The 18284-nt window shown below is 49.5% G+C and overlaps 1 protein-coding gene across 1 annotated transcript in view; it reads right to left on the reverse strand.

Annotated features, from left to right (window-relative positions):
* COL27A1 (collagen type XXVII alpha 1 chain) overlaps positions 1 to 18284 on the reverse strand; it is a 222490-nt gene that overhangs the window by 103832 nt on the left and 100374 nt on the right. The window contains exons 15-16 of the mRNA XM_038745686.1: positions 7529 to 7582; positions 7157 to 7201 (exon numbers count right to left, since the gene is read on the reverse strand). Of these exons, the coding sequence (XP_038601614.1) occupies positions 7157 to 7201; positions 7529 to 7582 (99 nt within the window). The remainder of the gene's footprint in view (positions 1 to 7156; positions 7202 to 7528; positions 7583 to 18284) is intronic.

Genomic DNA, 18284 nt, shown 5'->3' on the forward strand with positions numbered 1-18284 from the left:
TCATCTCTGGCAGTTGGGGCCGAGGAGCTCTCGGGACAGTCCTGGGTGTCTTCAAAGCACGTGCCTGGACTTCCCCATTTGCTCAGAATTGTCCATGGATCTGGGAGGGGCTCTGGGCAGATGGCAAGGTAGAGCCACAAGGAGTCCCTGAATTCCAGTTCCAGATCTTTTCCTGACACTAGAAGCAGAAAGAGAGGGAAGCTGCCTGCCCTTCTGGTCCTTCCCGGCTGGTCTCAATGCCAGAAAACCCATGATGGAGGAATATCACCCCTGGGATGGGCTTGTCTGCACAGAGGATCCTGCCTCAGTAGGTGCAGGCCAGAGGTACCAACTATTTTTTGGAGAGTGGGGAAGGAAAGAAGAGTAGTGGGAGGACCTTGGGGGAAGCAGGCAAGCAGGCTTCGCAGAGCTAACTGACAATTCAGTACTGCTCTCTGATCTCTCTGATGTTGTAGGAGATCTGGCCTGGACAAGGCTGGGAGCCTAGATAAAACCACTCTGTTGGTGCTCTTTCCTGATGCCCACAGCTGGGCACCCACCAGCCCCTATCACCCCTTTTCACTCGGCAGCAAAGTTCCAGGAGGAAAGGCACAGCCTCCTGAACCCTATTTCACACTCCTGTCCCTCAACCCGATCCTCACATGGCACTGTCCTCTTATCCCCAGGTGGGGGTGGCTTGTTCAATCAATCAATCAATCAAAGGAATGTATTGAGCGCTTACTGTATACAGAACATTCATTCATTCAATCGTATTTATTGAGCGCTTACTGTGTGCAGAGCACTGTACTAAGCGCTTGGGAAGTACAAGTTGGCAACATATAGAAACGGTCCCTACCCAACAGTGGGCTCACAGTCTAGAAGGGGGAGAATGCAAGAGAAAAGTTCTTTAAGAAAAGAAACAGTAATGTATTCCTTTCAGAGCCTAGCACAAGGGTACTAAAGGTTAAACAAGTTAGGAAAATGGACAAAACATGCATTTTACTCAATTTCCCAAATGAAAATAAAGCCATAAATGATTATTCTCCAATTAGGAGGGGCTGTTTGGAACCCAACTAATTTCTTCACTGCTTCAAGTGAGGCAGTGACTTTCCTAAAATTTGGAGCAAGATTCACACTGTCACAATTTAGTGTATCCTCTTCAATCCCCAAAGTTTGGTTTATGAAGGTGCCACCTCGTTGCCCTCTCCTCGGGATTCCTGATCAGTGTTGAGCCTATTTCACTCTTCTAAGGCATAATAATAAAATCACTGAAGCATTAAGCGCTGGGTAGATGGAACATACACCAGGCGCATGGGGCTTACAAACTCAGAGGGAAGACAGGTGAGGATGCTGAGACACGGATAAATTAAGTGACTTCTCCAAGATCTCACAGCAGACTCGTGGCAGAGCTGGCATCAGAGTCCAGTTCTCTGACTCCGGGTCTGTGCCCTTCCACTGGCCATGCTGCTTTCCAAAGACGGAGCTCATTGTAGGCAGTGAGTGTCTCTGCTATATTGTCCTCTCCCAAGCGCTTACTGCAGTGCTCTGCACACTGTAAGCACTCAATAAATACGACTGGCTGACTGGTAGAGGTGCGGAAAGGAAGGGAGGTACCCCACTGCTGCACGTGAATGGTGGGTCCTTTCGGGGGGACAGGGATGGTGTGAGGCAGAGGAGGAAGGAGGGATGGAGCCATGGCCTGCCAGGCAAGGGGGCTTGGACTTCTAGACCCCTTGGCCAGTGGTTTGGAGGGGAGAGGGAAAATGTGCCTGCTCTTCGGTGGAGCCGGAGAGCGTGGGGACCGAAATCTCAGACAGCCCATGTGACATATCTTCCTCTCTGGGGCTGGGGCTCGCCGAGCCACATTTACATCACAAGTGGCTTGAAAAGTGGCCGCCAAACTGCCAAGAGCATTGCACTACATGCTCAAGAGAGAACAATACATTTGGCAGACACGATCCCTGACCACAAAAAGCTTAGAGTCTATTCTCTTCCCTGCACTGCTGGGCAACTGCGGGGGCGGTGGGGGAGGAAGAGTAATGCTTCCCTCTGCTTTTGCCTGTCAGAGGTTTACCTCCCAGGGGATGTTTCCTCCCTGACAGGGCAGTAGTCCTGGTGGAAAAATCTCCTTTGAATTCACTTTAAATTCAAAATTAAGTTCTCTATCCTCTACTAAGAAGCCTGTTGCCCTGAAGGATGATGGGAAGGCATGTTGCTGGACCGTGTAACTGGGCCCAAAACAATCACCGGGATAACATCCAGAGGCTCTGGAGAAAGACGTGGTCCACTGGGACCATTCCTGCTCTGTTTGGGAAAGCCCAGAACAGAGTACTCAGGGGCCTTCTTCTGCAAGAGGAAGAGAAAGGGCTGAGGATATCATACAAAGCGCTGAAGGTGGATCTGTACAGTCAGGCTGACTGGACGCACAGTCTATTCTCCAGAGCCTTGGACTAGGCTGAAACACAAATGGGCCAAGGGGGTGGTTATACAGTGAGCTTGGAGTTGGTGTTGGGGGGAAAAGGAGGAATACGGCTAATGCAGGAATCTGGAGAAATCCCTGCTCCCAGCTAGGCTGAGCCTGCATCATGTGAAAGCGAGGCTCTGGGCAGGCGGAGGACCTAGATAAGTCTACTTAGCACTGTGGAAGGTCCTGGGAGCTCCGGCTGGCCTCAGCTGGGTTGAGTCAGGGGCAGTAGCTGAAGATGGGAAAAAGCCTCAGGGGACATCTCTCCCACCCCCTGACCCCCAAAGTAGGAGGAGCTCCTAGAAGAAGCACGGGATAAGCCCAACCCACATAAAGGAGACTCTCCAAGAGTCTGGGAGAAGCAGGCAACATTTGAGGTAGAGACTGGAAAGCAGGCTTGAAAGGAAAGGGAATTCTTTAGCAGAAGAAGGAAAAGCTGTGAAGGAGGTGGCCTAATGACATCACTTGCTCGTCTCTCATGGGCAGGTCTTCAGGCACAAAAGCAACCATGGCTTTCAAGGAAAAGAAGCTTAGGCCTGAAGCCGAGCATATGGATTTGTGTTGCAGTTGGAAGGCTTTAGGTGAGATTAAAGGAAAACTTTCTGGCTCTGAGAGTGCAAGTGGGGGAGCGATTGCCTATGCGGTACTCTGGAAGAAAGCACTACCTGTCTAGAGAAAGGGGGTGAACTCTGACTCCGGGTGGGGCCGAAGGGAGGGAGTGGTCTTCTCTGGCTATGACAAAAGAGGGGCGCTGATGGAAACAAAAGAGAGGACAGGCCGGCCCCAAGGAAAATCCTTTCAAAAAGGTCCCCGGCCCTAGTCAAGGGGGACGAAAGAGCAAAGCAGCGGCCCCCACTTCCTGCCAAGAATGGTGAGCTTTGGGCCTTCAGTCACCATTTACAGCCTGATCTGGAAGGATGTGAATCCTGCAATCCCCAAAGGGCTGAGGTTTTCCCACTAGCCAAGGGCTGTGGTCCTACATCCCTTTTGAAGGCAGGCAAGAGGCCCCCAGCCCGTCCTCACCCCCACCCCCGAGAATCATGGAGATTCCCCCTGCAGACCCTAACTTATCAGTGAGCTGCAGCAGATAGAATGAGTTGGGCTCAGGGAGGCCACACTCCTCTAACATGGGATAATGAGGCAGAGGAAAAGGAGCATTCCTGATTTCCTCAGCAGGGGTGACGATGATCTCTGTTCAGGGAGAGGTTGCCTCTCTTGAGAGTACAAAGAGAGAGAGAGAGCTAGAGAGAGAGAGAGAGAGAGAAGGAGAGGAGGGGCTTCCTGGGGTCCAGGCAGTCTTTCTAGGGGCAAAGGGGTTAGACCAGGCTCTGGAAGACACCCCCTCAAAAACCCCTCCAGATCACCTCTTCTGGGTTCTGCCTAAACTGGCTCTTGACCAGTTGAACCAGAACTCTTGAAAATGTCCCTTCTTTCTCTCTTTACATCTTCTCCTCTGGATGCTGTGGAGACTCTAACCCCAGGGCTCCATGCTCTGAAATCAATATTGCTGCCATGTGGTTCAGCTTAGTGATGGGAATGTTCTGATTTTCTCTCTCCTAACCAAAACCCCAAGTCCAATCTCCCGCTGACGTGCTGGGGATGGGCTATTTCAAAGCTTTCTGGGGACTGCATGGGGCCACCCCCTTGCAAATTGGTGGCTTTGCCCAAGGCGCTGGGTAGATGGGGGTAACAGGTGGAGCTCAGCAGCTGATTTTAATCTGGGGCTGGGCCTATTGAGGCCAACTCAGCCGCTCCTTCCTGCTGTAGGCATTCCAAGTCCTCCATTTTCCTGCTGCCAGCCTTTTGGAAGCCATTTGACCTTATGGTAACAGGTCCCAAGAGAGAAGAGACAGAACAAGGCATTGGTAAGGCAGTGAATTCTGGGAATGGAGACTTGAGGGCAGGACCTGGGTGCGAGTGCTTGGGGGTGGGTAGGGTGCAGCTCCTTGCTTGGACAAGGAAGAAAAAAGGAAAGCAGAGGTATGAGGAATGAAGGGAGGGCCTCAAGGAAAACCCTGGATACAGGATTTGGGGAGTGGGGAGGAATTCTAAGCTGAAATTGGAGGAAGCTGTGTGGTTTAGTGGATGAAGCACGGGCCTGGGAGACAGAAGACCTGGCTTTCAATCCTGGCTCCACCACTTGCCTGCTGTATGATCTTGAGCAAGTCACTAAACTTCTCTGGGCCTCAGTTTCCTGAACCGCAAAACAGGGATGCAATACCTGTCTCCCTCCTACTTAGACTGTTAGCCCCATATGGGACACAGACTGTACATGGGCAGCGCCACGGCAAAATGGCCAACAGGGCACTCATGGCTTTTTTTTTTTTAAATGGTATTTGTTGACCCCTTACTATGTGCCAGGCACTGTTCTAAACTCTGGGGTAGATGCAAGCTAATCAGGTTGCATGTCACACATGGGGTTTACAGGCTTAATCGCCATTTCACAGATGAGGTCACTGAGGCCCAGAGAGGTGAAGTGACTTGCCTAAGGTCCCACAGCAGATGAGTGGCAGAGGTGGGATTAGAACTCTCAGGCCCGGGCTCTAACCACTAGACCACGCTGCTTCTCAAGCACCTTGATGCCAGAACTGCAAAATGCCCTGCTCACTTTTGTTGTCTGTAGATGTAGTGCCCAGGGTGGGGTCGGTGGGAGGTGGGGAGAGGGGTTCTATGGTCTTGAGAGGGGAAGAGAGCTGTCGGTTGAGGGGGCTGATGAAACTAGTGGATAGGAGACTCTCAGAAGGAGAATGCTCCATCACCCAGTGTTGTCTTCTGATTCCTGGCACTTGGTCTTTCTCACCCTCCCTTTGGCACCCAGGGTCAGTTAAGGAAATCAAGGTGGGTTGAGCTGAGGTGAGGTGCTTGTACTTCTTGGATCACTTTGGGAATATGTGAATGGGCTCATTTGGAAGCCAGGCTAGGAGAGGGCAAAGCTGACCAAATCCTATCTTCTCAGGAATGCTGGGAAGTAGTCACTCTCCCCATCTTCAAAGCCAACTAAAGTCCTATCTCCTCCAGGAAGCCTTCCTAACCAACCTCTCATCTCCCCACCCTATTCTCCCTCCCTTCCTCATTGCTTATGTACTTAAGTTCGTACCCACTCAGCACTTAGGCACTCTCCCCACCCTAAGCACTTATTTATGTACGTATCCTTATACTCTGTTGCCTCCCCTAACTATACTGTCTGCCTCCCCAGTCAGATTTTAAACTTCTTGTGGGCAGGGATCACTATTCTCAACCTACTCTCTTTTAATGTACTCTCCTGAGCTCTTAGTACAGTGGTCTACATACAGTAAGTGCTGTTTGAATACTGATTGACTGATGGACAATGGTCAGTGAGAGAAGAATGCTGAGAAGGCTCCCAGAGAGCGAGGTGAAATTGCTAGCACAGATGTGTGACTGACAGTGGGGATTGAAAACTGGGGTTCAGGAGAGCTTCAAGGAACGAAGTGTGAGTTGTCAGAGTGCATTCTTGCTGCTTTCCAGGGCACATGGCATAAACCCAGGGCTGAAGTGGCAGTGCCAGGTTAGGAATCCAGGTGAAAGGGACCATGAGGCCCATCCAAGACGGTTCTCACAGAGGCCCTTTGTGGAGTCAGAACCTGTTCCCCAGAGATGCAGAGAGACGCGGCCCTGGGCTGATCTCCAACCTCGGGTCTGACAAAGTTCCAAAGTATGGCCTTTGTTGTCTGGGCTGACTGGCCTTACTGACGGCAGCCCCTAACCCAAGCTGGAACTCAGGGGAGAAGGGCAGGAGTCCACTCTGTCAGAAAAGGAACTGAATGGAAGACAGTGAACAGGACAAGAGGAGAGAGAAGGGGAAGAGGGCAGTTACAGAAAAGAAACATGAAACAAGCTGGAGAGGGAGGGAGGGAGGGAGAGAGGGAGAGAGAGAGAGAGAGAGAGAGAGAAAAATGAACACAAGTGAGTGAGCAAGCTCAGGGAGCTGCGGGCAGGTGGAGACTTCTAGGCCATTCTCAAAGACTACTGCTGTGACAGGATTTTTCTCTCAGAGATGACTGCCATTCAAGATGCCCTTATCCAAGATAGCAGAGGGTAGGATGGACTGCCGTGGCATGGCAGAGACCCAGCCCCTGAGATGCATGTGATGTTTCACACACACTACAGTGGCTTGCAGCATCACGTAATGGTGTCACATGGCTGTCATTTTGTGGAAGCCTGCTTGAACCCCTCCCAATTGCCCTGTACGTTTTGCGAAGTAAAGTGTGTTCTGATCTGCAGAACTCAATCATCAAGCTGTGGCTCAATACCAAATTTTTTTAAAAAGCAGCAGTAAAGCATCTGGTTTCAAGTTGGAACTGGAAAGGGGGATAGGCCAGCTGAACACTGAACTGCCTGGTGGAATACTGAATGACCGGCCACCCTACCACTGGGACAGAGGAGATCCACTGGTGGGGAATAACTTGGAGATAAGCTTCTGGGAAGTTTGGGCCAGGGCGGCATGTTACATCAATGTATAATATTGTGGGCTGAGCAGGTGTCATGGAGAATATTAGGGACCACCCTCCCAGCCCCGCCTCACAGCTAGCCAAATATCTGCTGAAGCTGAACCCCCAGGCTTCGGAAAAGGAGGAAAGAGAAGAGTCAATAAAGCAGAGGAGGTGGCGGAGGTGTGGAAATGGAAGCTTCAAGGGGAAGGGGAATTCCACATGCAGAATAAAACACAGTGCAATAAGGGAGTATTCAGATCACCTTATCACCTTTCAGTCCATGTTCTCCGAAGTTTCCCATCAGTCCCTGAAAAGCAGAAGGCTCAGAATGAGTGATTGGCTCCAATAAGGGCTCCTGGGAAAGGGGCTAAATCCAAGACAGGGGAGGGGGCCTGGTCCTGGGGAATGGTCTTCTGGGTGAGAGGAGCCTCACAGTGTGCCTCAGAGTTACTGAAGCTGATGTCTGAGGAAAACGTGGCTCCCTTCCATCCAATGGCCATTCCCGGATTCTAAGTTAGGACTCACCCATCTTTTCCTTTTTCCTGAAATATGGATGGACAAGGGACCATCAGACCCAGAGAGTCCTGTCCCGATGTGGGGTGGGGCACAGGGACAAGACCTAGTAGTGGCTCACCTTCAATCCTTTGGGTCCTGGGTACCCAATTGGCCCCAACAATCCCATGTCACCCTGGGAAGAGGAAGAAGACAAGTCAGTCAAGGGGAGAACAGCAGAAGGACTCTGGGAGGGGGATTACGGTGGATGGGGTGGTGATGTGACCTTGGAGGATTCCACATCCTGACATGGAGTAGCTGAGGAAAGATTCTGGCACTTGCAATCAAGAGCAGTGGGCTTTTCTGCCCAATATGGTTTTAGCACTGGGCAAAATTTCCCATTCCTCCAATCCAGTGTTCATCCTGGCATTGCCCTTCTCTCTTGACCCCATGACGATGGTATCTTTAAAGATATTGTCAGCTCTGAAGCCCCATGAAGAAAGGGACTGCATCTTTTTGCATTCTTTTTTTAATGGTATTTGTTAAGAGCTTTACTTTGTGTCAAGCAGTGACCAAAGCACTGGGGTAAATACAAGTTAATCAGGTCGGATTCAGTTCCTGTCCCAAATTCAACAGTAACGTGAGACTACAAGCAATGCTATTACTAGGTCCACACAATGATCCCTCCAGCCCAGGGCTTGCCCCCGATAGTTGCCCCTCAGGACACTTTGAGGTGGCATGGGACAGTTGCTCTCCTGGTCACTCATTCTCATGGAGAATGTTGGGGAATAGCCTCCCAGATCCACCTCAGGGTGCATCGCTAACTTGCCTCTGTCATCCCTAACTTCCTTTCAAGCAAGTCATTATGGCTGCAAATCTATTCAAATGACTCAAACTCACTGGTGATGATGGTGATTATTATTAGTAATAACGACAATCATGAAAATAACAAAACTTGTGATATTTGTTAAGTGTTTACTATTGTACTAATCACTCTATTAAGCACTGCGGAAGATACAAGATCATCAGATCAGACATAGTCCCTGTCCCAGATGGGGATCATGTTCTAAGGGGGAAGGAATACATGTATTGAATCCTCATTTTACAGATGAGGAAACGGAGGTCCAGAGAAGGTTGAGTGATTTGCCTAAGGTCACTCATAAAGCAAGTGGCAGAGTTGCAATTAGAACCCAGGACTGGCATTGATATTTTCTACTTGCATGATTTTCTCTAACATATTTTATTCCCTTACCACTTGCTTTGTGAAGAAGGGTTTTCTTTTTTTTTTTAATCTACCACCCTCAAACCTCAATAGTTGCCATCTCCTTGACCACCTTGGTTGCTCTTCTCTGAAATTTCTCCAGCTCTATTATGTCCTTCCTCAAATGTGGCACCCAGAACAGCACACACAGAATCCAGGGACCCATAAAGTCCAAAGGGGATACATGAACAAGGTAGGCACTCAACTCTTCTTGCCAGTGAGCTCTCACTCTTCTCCTCAGGCCCCTTCAGGACTCAGATCCTTTTCTCTCTGACAAGCCTCTGTCATTCACATTTCCTCCTCTCTCCTCTTCCCCATGCACTATCACTCATTAATCATATTTATTGAGTGCTTACTGTGTGCAGAGCACGTGCTTGGGAGAGCACAATGCAACAATAAACAGGCACATTCCCTGGCCACAATGAGCTTACAGTCTTGAGGGGGAGACAGACATTAATTTAAATAAATAAATTGCAGATATATACGTAAGTGCTGTGTAGCTGGGAGGGGAGATAAATGTCCTTGGAGACATCTTTTGGTCTTCAGACCTCAATGTGAACCCCAAAATACGTGGCTGGAGGAGAGAGGGCTGAATCGGGATTAAGCTGATCTATGTTCTGGTTCCAGCTTTGCCTCTCATATGTTGGGTGCCCTCAGGCAGGTCACTTCACTCCTCTGTGCCTCAGTTTCCCCAGCTGAAAGCAGAGAGAGGCATTCTTTGAAGCCAGAGTGAGAGTAATCTAATGAGAGTGACTCTACCGCATGAGAGTGCCCCACCAAGACAAAGTCTAAAAGATCCCTGGGTTGGGTGGGACCAGGCACATCCACAAGAAACTGGGAAGGAGGAAAGGATTATGCAGGGCTCCAGTTTAGGAATGCATTAGAGCTGGAGGAGTTTCCTGCAGGTGGGGGCCAGGAAGCGGGGAATGAAGGGTTGCATTCCAGTCTGAGATCCGTGAGCTCCTCTGAGGGCTAAAGCTGCAGAATTCTCCTCCAGCATCTCCTTATCCATGAAAGAAGGCAATGGTAAACCACTTCCATATCTTTACCAAGGAAACTCTATGGATACACATACCAGAACGACTGTATGACCAGACGGGACGTTCTGAAGAGGGTGTGCCCATGGAGTCATTATGGGTTGGAAACAGCTCGATGGCATTTGAAAAAGAAGATCTCCTTGTCGGGGGCTTCAATCAAACAATCGATGGTATTTCTTGAGTGCTTACGGTGTGCTGAGCACTGTATTAAGCACTTGGGTCTCAAAATCTCATACTCCATTGTATATCTAACTCAAGCATTGCATGCTGAGGTGGATGGGCTTGTCTGGTCCCATGGTGGGGACTGCTTTGGACTTCTGAATTCAATAATGGCTCAAGGCTCCCATTAGGAATTAGGCTCTTCAGTAGCAGCCCAACTCATAAATTGCTTGAGGACAAGGATAGTGTCTACCATCTTAATTTTCTTAAGGTATTTGTTAAACACTTACTATGTGTCAAACACCATTCCAAGCTATAATAATAATAATGGCATTTATTAAGCGCTTATTATGTGCAAAGCACTGCTCTAAGCGCTGGGGAGGTTTCAAGATGATCAGGTTGTCCCACATGGGGTGCACAGTCTGAATCCCCATTTTACAGATGAGGTAACTGAGGCACAGAGAAGTTAAGTGACTTGCCCAAAGTCACACAGCTGACAATTGGCAAAGTCAGGATTCAAACCCATGACCTCTGACTCCAAAGCCCATGCTCTTTCCACTGAGCCACGCTGCTTCTCCTCTGGGATAGGTACAAGTTGATTAAGTCAGACACAGTCCCGCATGGGGCTCACAGTCTAAGCAGGAGCCTAAGACCGCTCCTACTTAGCAGTCTAAGTCTAAGGTAGCCCCATTTAAACTCTATTGTATTATGCTCTCCCAAGAACTTGGTACTGTGCTCTGCACACAATAATTAATGTAGTGATCTGCCCACAAGTAGGTGCTCAATAAATAGTACAGTGTTCTACACACGGTAAGTGCTCAATAAGTAGTGGAGTGATCTGTCCCAAATAAGCACTCAGTAAAAAGTAGAGTGCTCTGTATACAGTGAGCACTCAATAAATACCATTATCTGATTGATTCTGACATGTTGGACACCCTCGGGCAGGTCGCTTCACTCCTCTGTGCCTTGGTTTCTTCAGCTGTGAACAGAGGCAGGCATTCTCCCAAGCTGGGGAGAGAGTGAGCTAATGAGAGTGAATCTACAGCAATTGGCTGCCTTGCCCCTACTTCAGCCCATGGGCTGCTGTGAGATTTCTCTCAGTCTCACTTGGGACCTGCCACAGGCCTATAGAGGGGAGAATTGGCCCTGCCAGCTTTGGGGCTGCTGGGATACTTCTCCCGGTCCCAGCTGGGGCCCACTGTAGGCCTGTAGAGAGGCAAATTGGTCTTGCCAGCCCTGACACTGCTGGGAAACTTCTCCCAGTCCCAGCTGGGATCCGATAAAGGCCTGCAGCAGAGAGTTTGGGTACTGTAGGCCCTAAAGCTACTGGGCCACTTCTGGTCCCAGCTGGGACCCATTGTAGGCCTGCAGAGGGGAGAATGGGACCCACTGGGCCCTGAGGTGGAAGGCTCCATCTCCCCAGGAGCCGGAAAAGGCCTAATCCTGATCATCAACCCACGGAAAGACAGAACCATAGCCCTGGGCTCAGAGTGGGGTGCTGCCCCAGCTGGGTCCTGGCAAAGGATCAGCCCTCATCATTCATTCATTCAATCATATTTATTGAGCACTTACTGTGTGCAGAGCACTTTACTAAGCGCTTGGGAAGTACAAGCTGGCAACATATAGAGACGGTCCCTACCCAACAGCGGGCTCAGAGCTCACTTCGACTGGTCAAAAGACTGGCAAAGGTCTGGAGCCCTGACTCGAACTCAAGGCTCATGGAGAGGTCAGAGGAGCCCTGGATTGGAGACGTTTGTGTGGGCAGGAAAATAGCATGGGTATGGGGCTATGGCCTCCTTGGCACACAGAGACCAAGCTACCCCAGGAAACTCAGCTCCTGGTAGCAACAGGGTCTTTGGGGCCCCTTACCTAGAACTGGGGAGGCAGGCGCTCCAACACTAAACTGCTGGGACAAAGACACTAGAAGCAGCTGCGGAGAGGCCAGGGCAGGGGGAGAAACCCTTCAGAAGTGCCCATTCAAATGGAGTGCTGTTGCTTTTTTTCCTCTCCCGATGAAGGGAGCCAGTGATGGGCTGGCCAAGCTCTCCTGCAATGAGTAAATAAACAGAGACCACCCCCTTCCTGGAGGAGTCCTGCTTTAACAGGAGGCCACGTGGTGGCAGGCAACTTGACTCTCACAAAGGCTGAACTCTGAGCTCTCCGAATACAGGTCCCTTTTTCAGAGCTCCCAGCATAAAGGCTTCTTGTAGGAACGTGTGGATTTAACAGGCTCACCCGGCACCAGTGTGCTGAGAGCACAAGGGACCCCAGTGATGCTCAATTCGATGTTTCGGGCCCCCAGGACCCAAACAGCACAGTGGCTGACAGCTCAGGAGGAACAGGATGCCTGGGGATCTGGCACAGGAGTCCAGGGCACTAGCAGGGAGGGAAGAGATGACCCAGAAAAGGATGCCGAGAAGGGCAGCAAAATGCTGAAAGGGATGGAAAATGGGCTCTTTGGGGAGATGTTCCAATAACTGGGATTGTTTAGCTGGGAGATGAGAAGGTTGTGGGATGAGGCGTGTAGGGGGCCAAGGCGGGAAAAAGACTTGATAATTGTCTCTGTGTCTCTGAAGGCTTTTTAGGGAATGGATACTGGCCAGTTGTTTTCTGGGTCCGCTGGGATCTGGACAAATGGAAACAGGTTTAAACTGCAGCAAGAGAGATTGTTTTCACACATAAGAAAGGCATCAAAGGACATTTAGGAAAAGAATAGACATCAGTCTGTCCAGGATGATTTTGTCATTCCCCTGGGTGGAGGCATAAGGCTGGCCCAGTCCAGGGCTAGCACTCCCTTCCAGCCTGAGGATTCTAGGATTCTGTGGGCCTATGGAAAATCATAAATGAATCTTCCTCTCCCCCTGCCCTGGCTGTTTTGCCAGTTGGGGGCAATGTGGGGGAGGGATGCTGGGGCCTGATGAAGCTGGCAGGGAAGACCTTCCCTTTGTGCATGCTCCTCCTGGGCTCCTCTGGCCATTTTCTCACTGCCCTGTTCCTCTAGCCCCCTTCCCGCAGCATCTAGGATCCTTGCCAACTCCCCTCACCTGTGGGTCAGGGAACGAGGCCTCTCTGAGGTTCTCTAAAGGTCACCCACAAATTCTCCAGTCCAGGCTGACCACGCTGTTCAACAGAAAATTCTGAAAGAGGTAGCGGGGCTAGGTGGACAAAAGGTGGGCCAGGAGTCCTGGGGTTTAGTCCTGGCTGCTGGGCTGACAGTGTGGGACTGCGGCATGTCAAGGAACTTCTCTTAGCCATGGATCCTCCAAAAGATAAGGCACAAATGGTCCCTGATTCTCAGTAGGTTACCTCAAGGGACATGTGAGACAGGAGACATCTATGGGCTTTGAGCTCCTTGGAGAAACGGCCACAGCTCCATTCAAGAAATTGTTGCAAAGAAAGTTAAAGACTCTCAGTGTATCTCCTGTCTCCTGGTACACTACAGCCCATGCTTTTCTGCTCATGCTCAGAAAACTCCGCAGTCTCCCTAGGACCCCAAAATACCTCTGGCTCCAAGGTCGGGTTTCACTGCTTGGAAATCCGCAGCCCAGGACTTTAATCGAAAGCAAGCAGAGTTGTCTTTCTTGGGAGTGGACCATATCTTGGAGCATCGGACTGGCGGCAAGAACTAAGTTCCCTCTGAGCCAAAGGAAGAGACTTGATTGAAGTCAGCAGGGTTTTCCTCTAGAGAAAGTTCCCACTGTGTTTCACTGAAAATCCATTTGCAGGTGGGGGTGCATCCTGCTTTGATTCAGTGAGCAAACTCTGCCCTGTCCTTTCCAGGCTGGGTTAATGTTAGCAGCCAAATGAATTTTAATAAAGGAAGACTGGAGGGCCAAGGAAGCAGTAGAAACTTCAGCCTCCAGAGCAGTAGGGTGAAGAGGGTGAGGGCTGTCTCCAGGCACCTTCCAGGGCCTTTACTGAAAAATGTCCTTTCTAAGTAGTTTACTCAGAACTTGAAGTGCTTAGAGAAATGAGGATTCAGCTCAGTGGGGAGGTGGTGGGGAAGGTGGGAGGGAAACTCAGGCCTCTCTGAGGGCCAAGGAGGGGGCAGATGGAAGCAGGTGTGGAGATCATCCCATGAGTTTCCTACTATTCAGGCGGCCTGGCCTCCAAAGAGCAATGTCCCCTCAGGCTCAAAGAATGTCCATCCAAAATGGCAGCCATACCACCTCCTGCCTTGGGACCCCCCCCCCAACCCTCGGCTGACAGACACTGGCACAGACCAGTTTCATCAAACTCTATGTTGTGGGGAGGCTGTGCTCTCCTGGAAGGCTCCAGGTGGACTGGGACTCGGAGCCCCAGATTCCTCCAGGGGATCAGGCATAGTATTACAGTCACTGCCCTGTCTGCTCCAGGACACTGATACTTGGGATGACAACATCCCAAAGTCACACATCATCAGGGAGAATGATCCTGGACCTATTTTAGGGTTGGTAAGGGTGGGTCTCCAAATCGAGGCAGAGGAACATGGAGGCTTGACTGAAATTTGCACCAAAAACAGCAAAAGAGAAAGAAGAATTTGGACAGGGCCTACTCTACATATCCCGTCTTGACTCCAGTCTGAGGAGGTAACAAAATCTGTCCCTAGATTCATCTCTAAACTGTCAGCTCATCTCTAGACTGTAAGGTTATTGTGGACAGGGAATATATCTACCAAATCTATTGTACTCTCCCAAGTGCCTAGTACAGTGCCCTGCACACAGTGAGCGCTCAATAAGTACCATTGATGATGATGATAATGTCTCTCCTTTCCAAAACTCCCTTGGACTCTCTCTCCTTTTCCAAGAAGCCTGCCCTGATCAAGCAGAATGGGAGTCTGAATTTCGTTCTCCAAATCCCACAAAATGGGGATGAAAGGGCACCCACCAAAGGCAGTGAGTTCAAAACAAGAGGAGACACTTCCTTGCTCTGCAAGCTAGAAGATTTGTTACTGCAGGAATCTGCAGAAGCAGAAAACAACAAGAGCTTCAAGAATTGGTTAGATACATTCATAGTTGAGAGGACTGTGAGCCCCATGTGGGACAGGGAATAGGTCCAACCTGGCTGTATCTATGCCAGTTCCTAGCATGGTGCTTGGCATGTTTTTAGGAGCATAATAACTACCACAATTATTATTATTATTATCCATGAGACCATTATAGATTATCAGGGAGAGAAGGAGATGGCCCACCCCTAACTATGTAATTGGATGCCAGGGAGGGCAACTATCCCATGATTCCTCTAAGCCTTGGAGGAATCACTGCTACTGTTGGAGGTAGACTATTAGTCTGGGTGGATAGTTGGGTCTCATCCAACAGGGTGAGGCCTACGGCCTAACTTTTTCAGGATTTGTCCCTTCACAAAACCCCCCATTTTCTGCTCCTTGAGGGCAGGGTGAGGCCTAGTCTACTGTGGACAATCAATCAACATTCATTACTGCTATGTTTAAGTGTCCTTTTCACCTCTCCTCTCCATTCTGCAGGCAGCGAACAACTTCTCTTAGCCAACCTTTCCCCTGAACTTGCTGATGAAAAGGGAAGCCAAGTGACTCTGGGGAGACACGAATTTTCTTGGCCAGGGCAGGAGGGAGGGGAAGGTTGGAGGAGGACAGGTTAGTTGTTAATTACAACCGAGCCCTAGGTGGTCCCCAGCACAGCTGTTTTCCCACCTGCAGGGGATGCTGAGACCTGGCTGACAGCTGGCTGGCTGCATTACTGCAACTCTCATTAAAGTGAAAGTAGGAACCAGCAATTCTTCAAACTGTCTTCCACCCACACTCACAACGGTTGGGTGCTCACTGTCTAGCATTTATGTTGCCTACCCCAACTCCAGGCCAATCTCTGATATAATCAGCCCTTCGACCAGGTAAATGCCACCCTTCCTGGATTCACCATCACCTACTTATATCTGCTGCCCTTCAGTCTCTGGCGTGGAAAATACAACCGTGCCAAATCCGAATGCTTTGTGTTGGGTCTGCCCTGCCACCCCCAGGCCTCTGTTTTAGTTTGAAAAACAAGTTTAAGCTGAAATTCTCATTTTACTGGAAGTCAATAGCTGGGTAATAATAATAATTGTTATGGTGCTTGTTAGGCACTTACTACATACCAGGCATTGCACTAATACAAGCAAATCGGGTTGGATACAGCCCCTTTCCCACATGGAGCTCACAGTCAAAATCCCCATTTTTTGGATGAGGGAACTGAGGCACAGAGAAATGAAGTGACTTGCCCAAAATCACAGAGCAGACAAGTGGTGGAGCTGGGATTAGAACCCATGACCTTCTGACTCCCAAGACCATGCTCTATGCACTATGCCTTGCTGCTTATCCAACACTAAGCACAGTGCTCTGCACACGGTAAGGGATCAGTAAGTACCACTGATTGATTATCTACCAGAATCCCTTCTTCCTCAGAGTGTGTTCTGGGAGCCTTGGAGAGGTAGGCTGGCTCAGCCCAGGACTGGGGGAGAGAGAACGGCATTTGAATCCTACAGATTGCTCATGCTGTAAATCCTTGGAAAATCACCAACATCACTTTGTCTCTTCTAGGATACCTCGACTCCTCGAAACTACTGGAGTGTTTGGAGAGAGGGCTACTGCAGATGCATGTTTAATTATAATGAGATTAAGCTGCAGCTGGGAAGACTTACATGAGGGTCAAGATTGTTTAACACTGGAAAATTCCTCCTCCAATCACTCTCCTTCTGGTCACCCCCAATCCATCAGCCACCTCGGGGCTCATACGTATTATATGGTATCTATTTAATTACTCTCTTTTGTTTTTAGCATTTACGGCTTGCTCTAACTCTTTAACCTGTGGTATTTTGTTCAATTTGTGTAATCTTGCCTACTCCTTGTGGGCAGGGACTTGCCTTTCACCTTTGTGGCATGTTTTCAAGTTCCCAAGGCAGCATTGCCCACCGCAGGGCCTTGGTAAATGTTGCCGTCAAAGAAGGCTGTGGAAATATCCTTCTCCTGACTTCCTATCTGTCTTGGATGATGCAAGTTGTCATCCTGCCTTGAGGCAGAGGCAATGGACATAGAGACCTTCTAGCTTTGGGATTCTGCAGCATGGCCTACTGGAAAGTACACAGACCTGGGAGTGAGAGGACCTAGGTTCTAATTTAATCTAGGTTCTCTGCCACTTGTGTCCTTTGTTACCTTGGGCAAGTTACTTCACTTCTCTGCAACTCCGTTACCTCATTTGTAAAATAGGGATTAAATCCTACTCTCTCCTACATAGACTGTGAGCCTCATGTGGGATAGGGACTATGTCCAATCTATCTTGTATCTACCCTAGTGCTTAGAACAATGTTTGCCACATATTAAGCACTTAACAAGTACCTTTTTTTTTTTTTAAAGAAATAGGAAGTGGAGGTCAGGAAAGACCTGACTGAAAGTGCCATGGGGACTAAACCTGGAGCTCTTCCTCCAGGTATGTTCTAAACAATAGCTCTCTGCCTCCCTGCTTTTCCCAGCAGCCTCTGAGTGCTGGCTGCCTCTTCTTCGGGGTTCCCTGGAAGCTGAGCCCGATTCCCTGACATTTGGCCTGTCACCCTCCTTTTTCCAGGGGCTGTCAGGATGGCCAGAGCCCACCAGCTGGAAAGGAAACAGGAGCAAGGCTTGAGTTCCCACCTCCTTCCCATTGGCCTCCTGTTGAGCTGAGTAGAGACTTGAGTTAGTTCAACCCACTTCCTCATGGTCAAGCAGGAGACCTCCCTAAGGGAGAGAAGTGGAATCTGCTGCTTCGTGACTGGGAACAATCCAACCTGGGTCCACCTGTTTCTTTCTCACCCTCACCTGCCTCTGTACAGCCTGGAATGGACCCCTTAGACTGTAAGCTCATCCTCTAGACTATAAGCTTGTTGTGGGCAGGGAATGTGTCTATTTATTATTGTATTGTACTCTCCCAAGTGCTTAATACAGTACTCTGCACACAACAAGTGCTCAATAATTATGATTGAATGAATGAATAAACCCCAGATATTTAGGTCATAGTGAAACTTCCAGCCCCAAACCCCTGTTTCTGGGAACAGGCTTGGTTTTAATCAAATTTCACTCTATTTTTTCTTGGGACTAGACCTGGGATTGTATCAATAACCCAGACTTATCCTTCCCTGGTGCCTCTCTCTGAGTGCTTTTCTGGGCAACATCTTCATCATCCCTGTGGTGGGAGATTATTCTCCACCATTTCAGGGAAACTGTGGCACTGAGAGGTTAAGCAATGTACCCAATGCCACACAGCATGGGGGGAGCCATATTCACCAAGCTGACCTGAAGACTCTCAAGTTGCCAGGGCTGGCAGGACAAATGGGTGGCAAAATGGGGAAAGTAGGCTGGGGAAGGTGTGGCTTAGTGGATAGAGCTCAGGCCTTGGAGTCAGAAGGACGCTTCCTCTAGACGTAAACTCACTGTGGGTAGGGACTGTGTCTGTTATATTGTATTCCCCCTAATACTTAATACA

Source organism: Tachyglossus aculeatus, chromosome 4 (genome assembly GCF_015852505.1).
Source record: "Tachyglossus aculeatus isolate mTacAcu1 chromosome 4, mTacAcu1.pri, whole genome shotgun sequence".
Classification (NCBI taxonomy): Eukaryota; Metazoa; Chordata; class Mammalia; order Monotremata; family Tachyglossidae; genus Tachyglossus; species Tachyglossus aculeatus.